We start from the raw sequence: 16,284 nt of genomic DNA on the forward strand, positions 1-16,284 counted from the left end.
ATTTACCGCATCAGTCTACATGTTGCCTGTTTCTAGTAAGGTTCGAGCGTCATGCCGCAACAGTTCCAGACGCCACTACGTAACTACAGGATAGTGTGGGTGTCAACAGATGGTGTTAGAGCATATGCCCTTCATCTAGATTATTTTAATATCCAGGTGGAGACATAATGTCATGAACATGCAACGAGCCAGCTCTCCCGGCTTTATCACTTCCACTGCTACCATCCATTGTAGTCATCATCATGACTTTCCTGTTTCTAGGCTCTCTTTGAACACCGGCAGCTCCTTCATTCCCCTGTGCTTTTCAGCAGATTGTCAGCAGTATCTTAGATATAGGAATCAGTGACCGGTTTTCCACCACGCATTGCAGCCATTCCATTGGATAGTAAGAGTATGAGAAGCCTTGAACTAGAAAGTCCATTGCGAAGAAAGGTATATAGTTCGTGGTATATATTAGTTACGGGAACTAATGTCGTTACTCAAGCTGGGACTTACATATCTACTCATGCTCGACCTGCGGTTCAAGCTTGGTTCATATAAGAGGATACATCGAAGGCAAACCTCTGACTGTACAACTTATAGTATCACACTGCCTCCATAAAACTTCTGTCGAAGGGGAATCATCGCCCGCATAAATATTACAAGAAGCTACACATTAAGAATGTTATTCTCGTCTTCAGATCTCTCCACTACCCCTGATTGCCTATTTTAACAAACTCATCTGTCTGTTGGATCAACTGGGCTATGTCCTGATTATGCTAGTTTAAATGGGTTTATTTCTTCGTAGCATACACGCTGCTCTATCTTAACCGACATATATAAAAATTGACTGTTCCCGTATCTTCCTACAATGGGTGCCGGTCACCGTGAAATCATGTATAGCATCACCGAGCAATAATTCCCATGTTGAATTCGCAGACGACGTCAAACCACGACAATCGTGACTCCATATTTCCTATACCAGCCAGTTGAGTCACAATGAGCTCTACATCTATTCTGTTGACTATAAATACCCGTCCGCAATCCAGTGAGCCTGCTGCCAAACTTCTCCTTCGACAACTATCCCGTTACTACCATTCTGCACTCAACCCGAGTCATCTGCAACAAGCTCACCGAAACAACTTTATCAACTTCTATTTGATCACACTTCAACTTTAACTTCTACTCTATACTTCTCTATTAGTCAACTTCTACGTCATACTCCCTTAACAACAAAGACCTATCATCATGCCTTCCTTCTCATCTACCTTCTCTATCTTCAAGTCTTCCAAGAAGAATACTACCAAGAAGACATCCTCCTCTATAATGGAGAAACCAACTATCTCCAAGTCTTCTAATAAAAAGACTAAAACTGCTACCGCCAGTAATGGCAAGAACATCGATAAAGTCAATGAGAATCTCAACAAAAACAACAATAAGGACGCCAAGGACAGCTACAATATGTCCAACAAGAGTGTTGACAAGGCCATCGAGAGCCCAAATACCAACAACTATAACAACAATATCACCACCGCTACTACCACCGCTACCACCACCACTACCAACAACAACAGCAGCAGCAGCAACAGCAGCAACGACTACAATACAAACAATAGAAACACCATCGCCATCGCCAACACCGAGCCAGTTGACCTCGGTATACCTCGCAGAGGCCAGTACATCACCCGCGATGGCATCGACGTCGTGGCGGTGCTCGAAACTTGGTAAGTTCAGTTGACTCCTCTAGCAAAGCAGCTGGCTAACTTGCAACAGGCATCAAATCTATACCGGATGGCAGATCGTCTCCGCTGAGCTGGATAGAAAGGAAAAGATGCGCCAACGTCATCAGAGATGTGTGTATATAGATCCTTATAGTAGCAAAGTAGTAAGCTGACTGAGGTCCAGAAACAGCTCTATTCGATAATGAAATCAGCGTAGTCAGAAAGCTGGCTATTGCTTGAAGATGGATAAAATTTACTGAGGGACATGAGTGGTTGTCTTTTGTATGGGGATGTTCACCAGCTTGTATGATGATTATGATTGACTGGTATCGTTTACATTTACCAGTATCTCGAGGATTAGTTCTGTAATCGGCGTGTTGTGTTTGTATGTCCTCGATAGCAGCTTCGTCAATCGAGTTGCTTCAAACCACGTGTTTCACTTCGTAGGTCATGAGTGAATGGGTATCTTCTCTTGATATATCTCTCGTACTACTGGTCTCTGTTGCAAGTATATAGTATATATCAGTTAGGCTCTTATACCCCGAATATAGAATGGATCGGCTCTCAATGACGCACTCAACCATACTGCTATATCATGACTTTGTAGTTCTGGGGTTTTTACGAAGAGGACAAAGTATCTACAGGAATATGATAACCTCGAACTTCTTGTCATATCACAAGCTTCATTTCATGAACACAAGGTACGACGCTTCTTTCCTATAAACGTGACAAATTTGTAGCATCAAAATGTCAAAGTCATCTACATCACAATCGCGACACACTCTGACTCACCAACAACAGCTTTACCATGACATGACATACTATGGCATCATCACAGAGGGAGCTTCTATGCCCCATCAGAATTCTACATTCCTTTCCTCTCCTTTCCTTTACCATCACTCACTCTGTTTTCATTGAAGCCACTACTTCATCCACATCAACCACAACCACAGTAGACTTCAACAATCGTTTTACGTACCGACCACATTACAGTCACTCACCTCATACTTCCACCAAAATGAAGTACCAAGACGGCCAAGTCACCAGTTACTCCTTCCAGATCATCGACCTAGAGGCCAACAACCATAAATCACCAATGGAAGATATACCCTTGTCCACCTATGCCACTGCACAGACGCAGCCTTGTGACACCCCATGGCCGGGTAGTACTCAGGAGCAGACAGAGACTCAGGAGCAGACAAAGGTAGTATCACCGAGATCCAGCCCAGTCTATAGTCAGTATTCCTCTTAATATGGTCGATATATGCGAGGATGCCATGCTAACGAGCCTCTTAGGACGCACATCATGCTGCGAGATCTGGGTTAAGACCTTCCTATTCACGATAGGTTTTGCGTTCTTATGTCTTTTGTTTTATGGGGGTGTCTGGTTGAGTTAGTAAGTATATACCTTTCTGGTTTGGCTGACTGGTGAGAGGGACCTCATCGCTGATCATGTCTAGTTCGGCTATTGTTGGCAGGGGATAAGAAGGCGGTGCTTGAGGTGCTTAGAGGTATCTTTCATGCCGAGTGTGGAAGACTAGACCGAGTGTTCGAATTGGACGACTTGCTGATTTGTGTGTCTGTCGTTGTTGATCTAGCGAATTTGTTGGTTTGGAATTAGCGTTTGCGTCAGTACGGATTGAATGATTTGTTTGGGAAGAGTCTTTTGCTGTATGTTCGTCAGATGTCACTGTGATATAGATTGTAAACCGGTAGGAGTATCTGCGAGGATGATGTGAGTTTACATGAATGATACCCAGTTACATGTCAAGGATCTTTAATACTAAGCCGTAGTTCTTGTTGGGCCCTCTTAACCTGACAGATGTGTGAAACGATTCTCAGTTAGTGAGGTGTAACCACACAGGATGCTTATAACAGCAGGGTTCAGTACAGCCTCATTTGATATTTGCATCTCAGCACCCATCCCTACAGCTTGTGCTACCCAGCTTCGGAGTCAGTAACCTCACCTCACACCATCCCCATCATTACCACCATACTCAAATGACCTTCCTCTTCTACCACTACCTTAACCTCTTCCCACCGCTCTGCTTCCCAACTCATACCGAACTGCATCCTCTCTCCCACTGCTACCACAAAGCACCACACCAATGTCCACTCCACCAACCACCCCAACCCTCCGCCACCTCCGCTCCCGCCTCGCCCAAGCCAAACGTCTCTTCCTAAAACCCAAACCGAAACCCAGAAACCGAGCCACCTCCAGAAAGAAAACCACAATCACCCCTTCAACCAAACAATACTCCCTTCGGAAACGCCCCCCACCAACCTCAACCTCCACTACAATCCTCACCTCCTGGCGCGACGACGACGACAGTACCGACGACGACGACTACGATCCCCGAATCGAGCGAGCATACATCAAACGCAAGAAGCCGTTGAAGCGGGCCAAGACATCCTCATCATCAGCGGCAGCATCAGAAAACGGTAACTTGAGTCTGATTGTGAAGATCAAGATCAATATGGAGAGTGAATCTGGAAAGGCATTCCTGGCTAGTTTGGGGATGTATCAGGATGATGAGTTGATGGGTAATGGAGACAATGTTGATATCAATTCATCGAGGGATGTGAAGGAGGTCTTTAAAGAGGTGATGATGATGCCTCCTTTGAATCTCAGACAACGGACATCATCGTCATCGTCGTGCAAGGCGTGCTTTGAGGGGGGGCGTATATGTTCCATACCTACTGCTATGGAAGAGAGAGACACCGGGATAGAAGCAGACGCAGGGATGATGATGATGTACCCATGTGAACAGTGCATCAGGGATACTGTTGTTTGTGAACCTATGCCTCTACCCATACCTCTACCCAATGACTCCCATTCATGCATCACCACCACACCCCCCAACCAGAACACGAACACAACCACAATCACAAACCCTGTCTACATCAAATCAGAAGAAGACACTCTACCAACAGCAGCAGCAGCAACAACAATAACAACGTCCCTCACCCATCCCATAACCCTAACCCCAACCCCCCAAACCTGCTCCTTCTGCTTCCACCCATCATCCCTCCCCTACAGCCTCTTCGGCCACTACCAACCCCCACGCACCATCTCCGTCCTACCAATTCTTCCACCGGGAAATAAAGCAGGAGATTACATCGAACTGAATCCTCCTCCCATCTCTTCCTCCTCTTCCTCCTTCCTACCAAACACTATCGCCAGCAATCCTCATCCTCACCCACAAACAAGAATATGCGTGACATGTGCATTAGAAAGACTACGGATAATGGTCTGCGGAATACCCACCCCATCTACACCCGAAGCAACATCAACATCAACATCAACAACAACATTACAAACAGCGAACAATCACAAGATCCTCCCACTAAAGGGCTACGACCCCAACACATTCGATTTCGAGGCCGCGTATACGAATCTCGCATCTACATCCCCATCAACATCAGGTTTACTATTAACTAGTAACAATCTCTGGTGTTCTCTCTGCCCCCACCCTGCGTTCTTCGGATGCGGAAGACTTCAGAGCAGGGATGTGTTTCTCGGGGAAGTAGCAGAGCCTCATTTGATGGGCATTGGGTGCGGGCTGTTGTTGTGTGAGCGGTGCGAGGTGTTGATGCGGATATACAAGGGGAGGGTGGAGGATGTGGTGAGGAGGAATGAGGAGGATGCAGCTAAATCTAATGGTGGTACTAATGGAGATGGGTTGGGAGGGAGTCGAGCGGATGTGGGGTTCTTGTTGAAAGGCGGTTGGCTTTGGAAGGTGTTTATGGGAGACGGGGATTCTCTGCTTCCTTCTACTCTCCTTTAAGTGGATAGTTATAGGTGGATAGGGGGAAGTAATAGCACTGAATTAACCTGATTAAGCCAATATCCGTAGATTAAAGAGTATATCAGTTCACCACGCCTCGCTAATACATAGAAAATTCCCAACGCCGTCAGCTGCAGATACAGTCTTACTGCAATCCCCATCATGTGTGAACTTCAAATCCTTCCACCGAGTCAAGAAACCTGCATCGACTCCTGTCCTTCCAGCTGCTTCCGTCGTGGGATTTGCACCCCGTTGCGCAGCTGCTCTAATTTGATCACTCCCGGACCTGTGCAAATCCGTCCGGTTTGCATCAAATTGCGCAGGCGCTTGCGCCGCGCCTCCCCGCTGCGCTCCTCGCCTCGCCCAACTCCTTCGTCCACCCACTCGACTCGCTGAACTTTAAAGCTCATGCCGTCATGCGAGCCCTCCCAGGCTCGCGACTTCAAACCAAACAACACACTGGAGTCATATCGCTCCAGTCGGGGCAGAATCAGCAGCGTAATGTGCAGGTCCTTGTCGGTTGGCGGCACCGGCGGCATCCGGGGCCGCTCGCCATCTTCCGCTCCAACATCTTGCGCCGTTTTAGGTGCGTGCTGATACGCCTCCTTAATCTCCAGGTCCAGTAGATCCACATCCACGTCGTCACCCCAAGCACCGCGGATGAAGCCAGAGTGGATTGCCGCCGCGACAGGGTCCGAATCGTCCGTATACACGCCCGTGCCCCAGAGGGCGCGACGCGCGCAGATCTCCTCGCGATGGCCAGTATCGATGCGGAAACGCGGCACACGAATCGTGAACGTGCAGTTCTCCTTGCCTTCAAAGCGAGGCAATGGAAGCGGTGTGGTTGTGTAACCAAACTTGGCACTTTCCAATGTCGCCTTCTCGGTAGGTGCGCCGATCCGGGGCGCATACAAAGTCGAGCCGAGGTGGTGTCGAGGGAGATGGGCGACGCTTGACAGGAGTGGCTCGATAGTAACCACCGTGCGAGGCTCGCGCATAGGTGTTACCGCCGTATTCCCAGCGGCCGGTCGGGGAGCATGGTGGTGATGATGATGGTGATGGTGGTGGTGATGTCCCAGAGCCTGGGCCGTGGCGGATGCGCTTCCTTCCCCGGGAGTGCCCGTTCGGTGGATAAAGTTGACCGAAGACAAGGGCCGGCTAGAGCCCAGAGCAGCGGCGGCGGCGGCGGCAGCAGCAGCTTCTTCCTCGGGCTTATGGCGATGATGATGGTGGCTGTGCACGTTAGCATGAAATACTACAATACCTAGAAGAACGAGGGATAACGTACTGATGATGGTGGTGATGGAGATGCCGACTCCGTCGACCGCGGGGACCCAGGGCGGCCGCCTCGCTCTCGGCACGACCGTCCTCGTCGCGCGACTTCCTCGATCGCTTCCCATTGGCTGAGCTAGGTCGAGCGATCTTGGGATCATCTGTCTCCCCATTGCTAGACCGGCCAGCCGCACTGTCGCGTTTGAACGGGCTCGGGGCCATAGGAGTCGAAGGGCCACTACCACCAGTGGTAGCAGTAACTCCTCCAACACCACTGCCAATCCCGGAGAAAACTCGGCCCAGTTCATTCTTAATCCCGGCCTCGCCCGCAGGACCGAGGATCTGAGCCTGCGCACCCTGCACTGCCTGGGGAAGAGGCGATGCGCGCCCTCCTCGCTTCGCATCTAATCCAACCCCAAGTAAATTACGATGTGCCATGAGCTCGTCACTTCCCTTGCGTCGCTGATCATCTGACGAGGCGGAGTGGACAACCGAGGAGGGTCCGGCGGACGAGGTGGGCGGAAAGGCGCGGGTCTCGGTCTGTAGCTTGCTGAGATACGGCGGCTCGTGCGACGGAGGGGGCGGCTGATTGGGAGGAGGATGGACGGAGAGCGAAGGCTGTCGCGACCCTCCAAGCTGAGAGCCCAAAGACTTGGTGTAGCTCTGGATAGCGCCAAAGCCAAAACCTGAGCCCGACTCCGGGACGGAGAACCGTTTCGTCTCGGGCGACGGGGGCTGGGAGCGGCCCAAGTCCCAGGCAGACGCGGCTTGTTGGCGATGGGCTGCAGCCTCCCGGTCCCCGTAAGGCGGCCCGTACCGCGATGGAGGGTGAGACGCGGCTTTGGTTTCAGCCTCGTGCACCATCGCACGTTCCCGTTCACGATGGGCCTGTTCCTCCGCGTGCCGATCCGCATACAGGCCTCCGTACCGGGGGTGCTGAGACTCATGGCCCATATATGATGCTGCTCGCTGATGTGCACCGACAAACGGGCCCTCGCCGGGACCAGCCACAGCGGCAGGCCGTGACAGCGGACTATATCCAGTGGTGCGGGGCGGTGGTTCAAGGTGCTGCGGCTGGCTGTTGGGACGAGGAGCGGGTCCGCTGAAACTTAAGCGGCGTGGTTCGTTATACGGGGCTTCGGCGGACGAGATTTGCGGAGAGGGATGGGTGGAGGTGGGCTTGTCGGGATACTGCGTCGATGACGGGCCGCGAGACAGACCGCCGAATTTAGCCTGTTCGGTTATGGGCTGGGGAACACCGCCGGAGCCGGATCGGTATGGACGTGACGGCTGGTTCTTCGCAAAGGTCTTTTCGGGGGTCTGGGAGCGTCGGAAGCCCGGGTATTCGAGCGGAGACGGACGCGCTGGCGCGGTCGGCGGGGACATGGCACCAGGAGCGGATGGTGGGTGGGCGTTGCCATACGGAGCGGACGAGACTGGAAGACGCGAAAATATGGACGAAGAGCCTACATCCCGGCCTGGTCGGTCAGCGTCCGAGCCTAGCATGGACGATATCGACATGCTGCTCCCTGGACGGTGATGAGCCGGGTTGCTGGGAGGCTCACGCGACAAGAAGGGGGTGGACAGGGAAGGAGCATTTCCCGTTTGGCCTCTGGAGGGATAGTGTTGGGGTGGTGAGGGAGGAGGCATACGTCGCGTCGCTAACGGCGGCGCAGACTGATCTTGGACACCTATGATAAGAGAGAAGTCGGGGTTAGCCAATAAGTCCGATCAGAATCAACAACAGGATGCACCGCAAGAGAAAGCAAAACGTAGTTGGAGCAAGAACGTTGCGAGGACACTGGGGAGGGATCGTTGCGCGAGTCCAACGGCCTGCGACTCACCAGGGAACGCGGGACTGCCACTGCTGCCCAAGGACCTCCGGCGACCCTGGTCATGCGACGGGGGAGGATTCATGTCGCATGCAAAGGGGGAGAAGGGAGCTATAAGGGAACGCGACGATCAGGAAAGGGACAGATAAGAGGAGTGGAATCGGAGAGTAGCAGGAAAAGGCAAGGTAAGCCAGCGGAAGGGGGGATGAAAAAGCCCGAGGGGGCGAAAAAGAGGGAAAGGGTGATGGGAGTGAGGGAGGAAGATGACGATGGCAGCAGCTGATGGGCGGCGAAGGAAGAAAGAATGGCGCGCGACAAGCAAAGCGAGTTCCGAACTGGGGCAGAACCCGTGACTCTGGGCCTGGACGAGCTCATGTCCGGCGCTAGTCCCGCTTAGGAAGCGATGCCCTGGCATCCCGAACTAGCCCGGATCGGGAATAGCGTTCCCGAGGCTTCCTGGGCTGGAAGTCGATCAGGCGCCACAGACGCGCCGCCTGCACCGCCCCTGATTGGCTCGCGCTGCCGGGCACAAAGTTTGGGTTCCTTGTCGGAATCTGGCAGTGACGCTGGGATTGTAGTACGGATAAACAAATGCTGCAGCCGCGCCACACTGCACCCTCGCAGATGGCTAGACTCCGAGCAGAGGAGATTTTTTCCCCCCCCTTTCTTCTGTGCACCCTCCCAGTTCGAACAGCTTCGCCTCCTTCTTCTCGCGTCTTACTTTGCTTCTAGTCATGCTCCCAGAGGACCGGTCATGGCGACGCGATTATGGTGAGACTCCCGCATACCGGGCTCGTAGTCACATCGCAACATGGAGAGAATATAAGAAAACAAAAAGAGCAGAAGGCAGAAGAGGAACCGCAAACAGTAAGAAGATTATTGGGTGGTCATCGGGCAATTTAATATAGATTGAAGCGATATCATATCCAAAGAAAATGCAAGTTGCCTACCTTCACGATATACCATCCGACGTTCGGGCTTGTTGGTGTGATTGATAGGGTAATGAGGATCTGAACGATGTTCAGACTCTCGATTGCCCCGGGGAAGACTCTGCTCCTTCAGCGAGACATGGCTCGCTGATGTGTGATATCCATTGCTCTCTGTTCGATATGCCGCATAGGCGTTCTCGTGGGTGTACGAGACGGGGGGAACGGAGGTAGGAACAGAAGAAGGCGGGTAACTGTAGGTCGGGGTGACACCGGATCGAGGCATCTCAGGCTCGCGGCGATGGAAAGGGTCATAAAACATGCGTGGTGAGGAAGGATGTGGTGGTGGTGGCCCGTAGGCGCGAGCTGGCGGCGCGGGGGGCGCAGCACGAGGGTCGTGGGCGACGACGCCCAACATGGATGGGTGCGTATGGTAAGGATGATGAGGATGGTGTTTCTGAAAATCCATCATCATCTTCAGGGGAGGAGAGGGTTGGGACGAATGGGGGTTGCTGGCAGCATGAACGTTTGATTGACTGGGGGAGGGAAAAGAATTGGGTTGGTGTTCGGGCGCGGATGGTGTCAGTCAGTCAGTCAGTAAGGTAAGGTCGCGAAATGGCGGTAAAAGTTGAGTTTAATCGACCCCGACGGGAGGGTGGGGAAGGAGGAAGAAAAACAGAACACGGAGATCTTCAGCCGGATCTGGTAGCCGTTCCAATTCAGTAGGTGAGAAGGGGAGGGAGGATATTCTGGGCAAGTTAGAAGGGGGAGGGTTGAAACGGATGGAACTAGAACCAGCTCCGAAAGCTCTGTGGACGGAGAGAGGAGAGAGTGATGGAGGCACGCAGCGAAAAGCAGGAGAAGGGGAGAGCGAAAGAGGGAGGGAGAAAGCGAGAAGAGGAAAAGACGAGTGGAGAGCGAGCGAGGGAACGGGAACAGAAAAGAATTAGGGAAAAACGGTGAGCGACGGAGCCAGGGAAACGGCGCAAGAGTTCCCTGGAGGACACATCGGAGGGCGGCCAGGCCAATCAAGCGCATGCAAAAGAGCTGCTAGTCGGGATCGATTTCAGACGAAGCAGAAAAGGACGAGCTCGACTGTGTCGGAGAGTCTGACTGTTCTGAAAGAGGCTGCAAATCCAAGTTGGCCCGATGGGGCCGTCGTGGGAAAGCGGGGAAACCTGGGTGGATCCCTTTTTCTTACAATTGAATCCATTAGTTATGTATATCCATCCATCCTATACAATTAATTAATTCATTCATTCATTCCTCCTGATTTTAGTTTTTGATACATCACGGTTAGTTACAACTAGCACTAGTAGTTACTTACTAACTAGATGCCCAATCCTTCAATCTGGCCGCTTTTCCCTTTCCTTTCCCCCCCTCTCCACCCGATCGCTGCCCGTTGGCATCCATGCCATGCAGCCGGCGACGTGTCATGCGTCCTTCCAGTGGATAATATTACTAGGTGGGTGGGTAAAAGGAAGGATAAGAATTTATTATTTTTTCTACCTGCCAAATGTGCAGAATTCCTTGCTGACACTGAAGTATGGGAGTGACCTCCAACATAACCCAGTGAAATTGAAAGCAATCCGAGATAAGGAAAGGAGAACTTAATTAATTTAGAGTCCTACTATCCCTACAACAAAACCCTGGTTGGTTTCATTGACTCCGCCTCAACCTGACTAGCGACACACACAAGTATACCAATTAACTAGTTATAGTAGCACTATACTTGTACTCCTGTGCAGCCCGAAAGGCATGCTGCTGCGACCTGCAGGATGGATTGGCACCCTGAAAGTATCAAGCATGGAGTACAGGCGCAGCAAGCAAGCAGCAGCAGCAGCCATGACTAATGACAGCCAGAAATGCCTCTTTCTCAGTTCCCCACCCTGCAATGCCTGAACCTGCCGATCTTGACCGATGTGACCCTCCTCGTTGATCCTAAGTCAGCACTACTACGGAGTAGTTATGTAACTTATCTAGTTACAGGAGTTATCTTCTCGATCGCTTCTGATACACCGTTCCAGCACTTCGATGGTCTCTGCATCGCGGCAAAAGACGTAGTACTCACCAGATTAAAGGAGGTCGGGGATTTCAACTCGCTATACACACCGTTCCTAGATTTTACAGACTAGCATACGACGACTCTTACTAGATAACTAGTTAGTTCCCCCCAATTTAACAAGTTAATGTACATTCCTTGGTCAATTCAAATTATCCTGACCGTGATCCATTTAATCTTAGCTCTGAATGATTGTAATGCTTGTATACCTGCCAAGGCATGTACTATGAGATCGATGGCATTCCCCACATTGCTGATGATTTAAAGTCGCGTTCCCCTTGCATGCCCCTTCCTTTATTCGGTTCATGTGGCCGGTGTCATCGCCACTCTCCCTACGCAGTAGACTAGCTGTGCTGGCACTTTACTTGGTCTTGAGCATTGACTGCTGAAACAAATTGAACGTTCAGTACTGGGTATCATTTACATTAGAAGCACTAATCATTATCATAGAAGGAATTCCCCCTTCACGGGACACCACTACTCGCCCCATCCAGTCCTGGGAGGATGCAGCGGGTGGCTGGTGGCCGGAACTGTCCCCCGCGACCCGATGGTGAAGAATCGCCGCCAGCCCCGGCTAGCACACCCAGTCCAGTCTACCTCAATGAGATCAGCACCCTCGTGCACCAGGATGCGCCAGATCGTCCGTCGCATCCCTTCCGAGTAGCAGGGTATGCCTTCATACCGAGCTAGCAAGCCCCGTTGATGAGCGGTTCGCACTTGACTCTGGATCCTCTCGATCTGCTGCCGAGAGAATCTCCCGCGATGAGGAGACCCAATCGTTTCGGTAAAGTTGATGGATACACTGTACATGTGGAGTGCTTTGGTCAAAAATGGCGGTCCGTCGAAGCCTGAAAAGGTCCCTTGTGAGTCCTGCTCAGAACCCTCCCTCTCGTCTTCCGTCGAGGTCTGTACAGCAGCAGACTCTTCGGCCCCCATCACTAATGGGTCATCCAAGAAGATACTATTTCCAACATTCCCACGATCGACGGAGAGATCATCAAGGTTCACTTGGCCTCGACCTGTCAGAACAACGGTGATAGGCCCTGGGATGACCTGCGTTCCATTGCGGTGGGTAAGGTACCCACGTTCGCTTAGAAGCGCCAGTTCAGACGAGAGACGAGGCCACACCTTCCCTACAGATGACCGGATCTCCAAGTACAATTTGAATTGCGTTGAATGCTGTCCAAACAAATTTGTTGCGACCGGCATGTAGTCGACGTCAGGATGCCCTTCGGCTAATCTCATAGCATCAAGGTGGTCCAGTAGCGGCTCCAGATACACCTTGCGCAGCGTTGACTCGTTCCTAAGGCTTGGCATTGAAGGGCCTACAAGGATGTCATCGCCCTGTAGCCAGATGTCGGCCTTGACTCCAGCGCAACCCGCCGCAAGGGAGTACTGAATGGCATTGGCATGCGATCGTGGGTTGTAGGATATACAAGCGGCCGATTGGTCTTCGAACTCCGCAGGCCAATGAACGAATCCTGACTGTGCTTGGTACTGCTCGTGTAGGAAAAGATAGGAGACGCCGTATGGCAGAAGCGAGAGAAACTGGATCGCCACTCTAGAAGAGAAGTTAGTAAACCCTAATCATGCGCCAGCCAGACAGCGGGTAGATGACACAGTAGAGACGTACAAGAACATCAAGAACAAACAAATCAAGGTAAGCGCGCGATCACTCCATCGCTTGGTCACTGCGGCACAGCATTTCCGAAGCACCCAAAGTACACCGGGACAACATTCCGTAGGATGAGAGCGCAACGGATGGTCCTCCAGCAGCACCCACGAATAGGCATCGTATTCGTCCGCATTGAGCAGGGGTTGGGTGCTACTCGTATCGCCGGCGTTGACGTGGGTTGTGGCGGCCATTTGTCGGTCCCAAATCGCCGACCCGACGTGCTGCATCTAGAAGGGGAGTTGTGGAAGGTGATCGACGGGTAGATACAAGAGAACCCCGGACGGGGAAGGCGATGCGGTGAGTGAGGAGAGGGAGGGACGAGGATGGACGGGTTTAAAAGGGGGCAGAGCGTGACACGGCGGCAGGCCCAGACAGCAAGAGATCCATGGTCCTGTGCGACGTTGGGATGGCGGAGTTAAGTAACATGTTGACGGACACAGAAGATGGAGGGAGTGGATGGGGATGGGCATGATGATGATGTATAGCCCCAGAGCACGCCATTGCCGGCGGCGATGGTTCGGACGTTAGGGAGAAGCACCTCATGGAGATCCCGTCTGCGGTAAAGGGAACACGTCGGTCATGCTCATCGTCTTGAGTCTCTGAGTATTGTTCCGACTGCAGTTGAATCGCAACCTGAGTGGTTGATAAAATAGTCCTTGCATCCCAATGCATCGATTACAATTGTCTTCCACACCTGTCTCAGGGGCGATGGTGCTCACGTGTTTGGGATGAAGAAAGTCCAGATAGAAAAGAAGCATCAAGTCTGGGTAGCTCCCGGAGCCCCGTTCCGAATATTCGCACCTCTGGTCTTGCGTTAGTTTAGCTCAAAAGTCCCCATTTATCTTGCGACTAGTGGCAGTCCTACGGTAGCACCAGCTCCAATGGGTGGACGGACCATCCAATCATGGTGATCCTATCTCCTCTCCATCATGACGATCATCATCACCCATTGGCGCATCGGTGTGATGCAATCGGATGACTTATTGGCCTATCCCGGCAATTGCAGTGCGGGTTCACTTTCTTTTATTTGTATCTTCATCAAGGAGTTTTTCTTCATCCGGTTCTCGCGCTGCCAATGAAGATACCCATTGACGGGTCTGACAGCCGGTTCCTGATTTTAAGCCTAGCCCGATCACATCCAGCAGCACCGGAAACGGGCCGAGCACGGTAACATGCACACCTATCCCATCAGATCATTAAACTAAAGCCGCCGTCGCGTGTTAGCGTCGGATCAACCACCCAGCATTGTTCATGGACATGATGCCACTAGCTGTTAAAATGAGGAACCGTGTCCCAGCTCCCGACCGCGAGAAGGCGTGTGCCACAACGGCCGGCCCTTTGCCAACGAGGATGGAGTGGTGACCATACCAGTGAAACCGGTCGCAAATGATAAACTAGAGAAACAAGTACTCGCAGGAGTCTCAGAGTGCCGGCCAACGGAGACCAAAATCTGGTCAGCGATCGGAGACTGGCCAGCATGTCTGGTGCCGACGGATTCCATCAATGACTTGATCACAACTAGACCAACTGCACCAAGAAGTTAGGACGTTCGCTAGTAGTTGACTTGGCCGATCTGATTTTCGAGACAGAATATGGACGTTAGCAAGAGACTTACCAGCAGCGCAGCGACTCATTTGCGGCTTCGGCAATATATGGAGCCATATCCGTCCCAAGGGTAACTTAATGGCCGTAAACAATCACCACAAAAGGTGGCACCGAAGGCCGGGTAAACGCAATCAGACGATACATGATGACAGAGTTGTATCTCTACCCCGTCAGACGCGTCACGCCCTTAACTTAAGCCATCGATCATCTTCGGGCGTTGCTTCATTATGTCCATCGAAGTCGCCATACTGCCCATCACGAACAGCTTAGTAGACAATGCTGAGTTGCGACTTCATGTTTTGTCAAATGTACAAGCGTCACTCAACCCCACACAACTAATCAAGTATCTACCATCCCGGCAATAAGCTGTCAGGAGGATGCATACCGCGATTTTCTTTCGGATTGGGAGATAATGCCGAGTCAGCTAAGCACCAAGATCGGGCAGGTTCCGTTTCCTCAGCAGTCTCTCCGCTAACCAATAAGTGAGAACTGCATATGCTAGTCATAGTAGTAATCTTGTAGCATCTAATTCTGCATGTGGTTAGTCGACATTTATGTCTAGATCTTTTACATCCCGTGGATGTCGGAGTGAGCCTTCATATTGAGCCAACTGTAGTTGATTCGGGACTTACATCACTGACCACTCATTATTCGGACCATTCGTCCAGGAAGATAAGCTCTTGTGCAGACTCTCATTTGGTGTCCGATTCTATAAGTCACCATAGGATTGCTGGACGGAGGGGCCCTCAGATCGCGTCTGATAGGGGAATAGTCTCGTTTCGGCCTTATCCTGCAACGTATTCCTCTCACACGGGCCTTTTCCTTAATCGAAGCTGCGGTTCAGATGACTTCCGTCCTGAGACCTTCTTGTTCCCAAGTCTTTCGGCAGTAGGCATCAGATCGTTCGTATGTACCTAATGCGGGTTGACGAAGCGGCATACCACCAGCAAGGCAATTTGCAGATCGGTAAATTGCCGATGTACAGCCCTCTCTCCCTGCATGATGGACTATCTAGTTCGTGCAAATTTGACCCAGTCAATACCTGCGGTTGCTTTCCACAAAACACGGGATTCCGCCGAAATGTGCTTGCTATTGCATGAGAGACCTCGAATTAGTGGAATGCCCATCTGCTGCAAGCCCTTCGACTGCTTGCTTCCTACCAATACTGTAACCTGGGGAGAGTGAGCTAGCGGCCAGACCTTATCCTGGTTCCGAAGCCATAATGTATTGAAGTTTGTTTGACGAACAGGCTGACTTACTGAAACAATTGGCAGTACCGTCATTACCAAGGAACCCAGTGTGAGGTAATAATCAAAACATAGGAATTGCTCTCCCTGACCTATACACGACATGAGAAGTCAGTAGTGATGGAAGGATCGGGATCTTGAACATTACAAGTACCAGCTTCATACATAAGAGAGCGA

General features: G+C 51.5%; 8 protein-coding genes across 8 annotated transcripts; 4 read left to right on the forward strand and 4 right to left on the reverse strand.

The window, feature by feature from the left end:
* Positions 1-1,227: 1,227 nt before the first annotated feature.
* ASPBRDRAFT_26780 (uncharacterized protein) lies at positions 1,228-1,940 on the forward strand (the record flags this gene model as incomplete). Its single annotated transcript, XM_067622305.1, has 3 exons — positions 1,228-1,703; positions 1,753-1,832; positions 1,891-1,940. The coding sequence occupies 3 exons, from the start codon at positions 1,228-1,230 to the stop codon at positions 1,938-1,940; spliced, it is 606 nt and encodes a 201-aa protein (XP_067483551.1).
* A 778-nt stretch (positions 1,941-2,718) lies between these two features.
* ASPBRDRAFT_192455 (uncharacterized protein) lies at positions 2,719-3,027 on the forward strand (the record flags this gene model as incomplete). Its single annotated transcript, XM_067620482.1, has 2 exons — positions 2,719-2,939; positions 2,997-3,027. The coding sequence occupies 2 exons, from the start codon at positions 2,719-2,721 to the stop codon at positions 3,025-3,027; spliced, it is 252 nt and encodes an 83-aa protein (XP_067483552.1).
* Positions 3,028-3,808: 781 nt separating this feature from the next.
* ASPBRDRAFT_116115 (putative C6 finger domain protein) lies at positions 3,809-5,488 on the forward strand (the record flags this gene model as incomplete). The annotated part of the gene is made up of 1 exon (XM_067616955.1): positions 3,809-5,488. One exon carries the CDS (start codon positions 3,809-3,811, stop codon positions 5,486-5,488), a length of 1,680 nt encoding a protein of 559 aa, XP_067483553.1.
* Positions 5,489-5,679: 191 nt separating this feature from the next.
* ASPBRDRAFT_115596 (uncharacterized protein) lies at positions 5,680-8,677 on the reverse strand (the record flags this gene model as incomplete). The annotated part of the gene is made up of 3 exons (XM_067616914.1): positions 5,680-6,721; positions 6,777-8,451; positions 8,605-8,677. The coding sequence occupies 3 exons, from the start codon at positions 8,675-8,677 to the stop codon at positions 5,680-5,682; spliced, it is 2,790 nt and encodes a 929-aa protein (XP_067483554.1).
* Positions 8,678-8,836: 159 nt separating this feature from the next.
* Positions 8,837-9,417, forward strand: ASPBRDRAFT_404236 (uncharacterized protein). Its single transcript, XM_067624351.1, has one exon. It carries the CDS (start codon positions 8,996-8,998, stop codon positions 9,365-9,367), a length of 372 nt encoding a protein of 123 aa, XP_067483555.1. The 5' UTR covers positions 8,837-8,995; the 3' UTR covers positions 9,368-9,417.
* Positions 9,332-10,146, reverse strand: ASPBRDRAFT_404242 (uncharacterized protein). The gene has a single exon (XM_067624352.1). It carries the CDS (start codon positions 9,991-9,993, stop codon positions 9,469-9,471), a length of 525 nt encoding a protein of 174 aa, XP_067483556.1. The 5' UTR covers positions 9,994-10,146; the 3' UTR covers positions 9,332-9,468.
* ASPBRDRAFT_404213 (uncharacterized protein) lies at positions 10,082-10,745 on the reverse strand. The gene has a single exon (XM_067624349.1). The coding sequence runs from the start codon at positions 10,554-10,556 to the stop codon at positions 10,113-10,115; it is 444 nt and encodes a 147-aa protein (XP_067483557.1). The 5' UTR covers positions 10,557-10,745; the 3' UTR covers positions 10,082-10,112.
* A 1,312-nt stretch (positions 10,746-12,057) lies between these two features.
* ASPBRDRAFT_192458 (uncharacterized protein) lies at positions 12,058-13,482 on the reverse strand (the record flags this gene model as incomplete). Its single annotated transcript, XM_067620483.1, has 2 exons — positions 12,058-13,141; positions 13,214-13,482. The coding sequence occupies 2 exons, from the start codon at positions 13,480-13,482 to the stop codon at positions 12,058-12,060; spliced, it is 1,353 nt and encodes a 450-aa protein (XP_067483558.1).
* Between the last annotated feature and the right edge of the window lie 2,802 nt (positions 13,483-16,284).

The sequence above is a fragment of the Aspergillus brasiliensis genome (genome assembly GCF_001889945.1).
Source record: "Aspergillus brasiliensis CBS 101740 unplaced genomic scaffold ASPBRscaffold_2, whole genome shotgun sequence".
NCBI lineage: Eukaryota > Fungi > Ascomycota > Eurotiomycetes > Eurotiales > Aspergillaceae > Aspergillus > Aspergillus brasiliensis.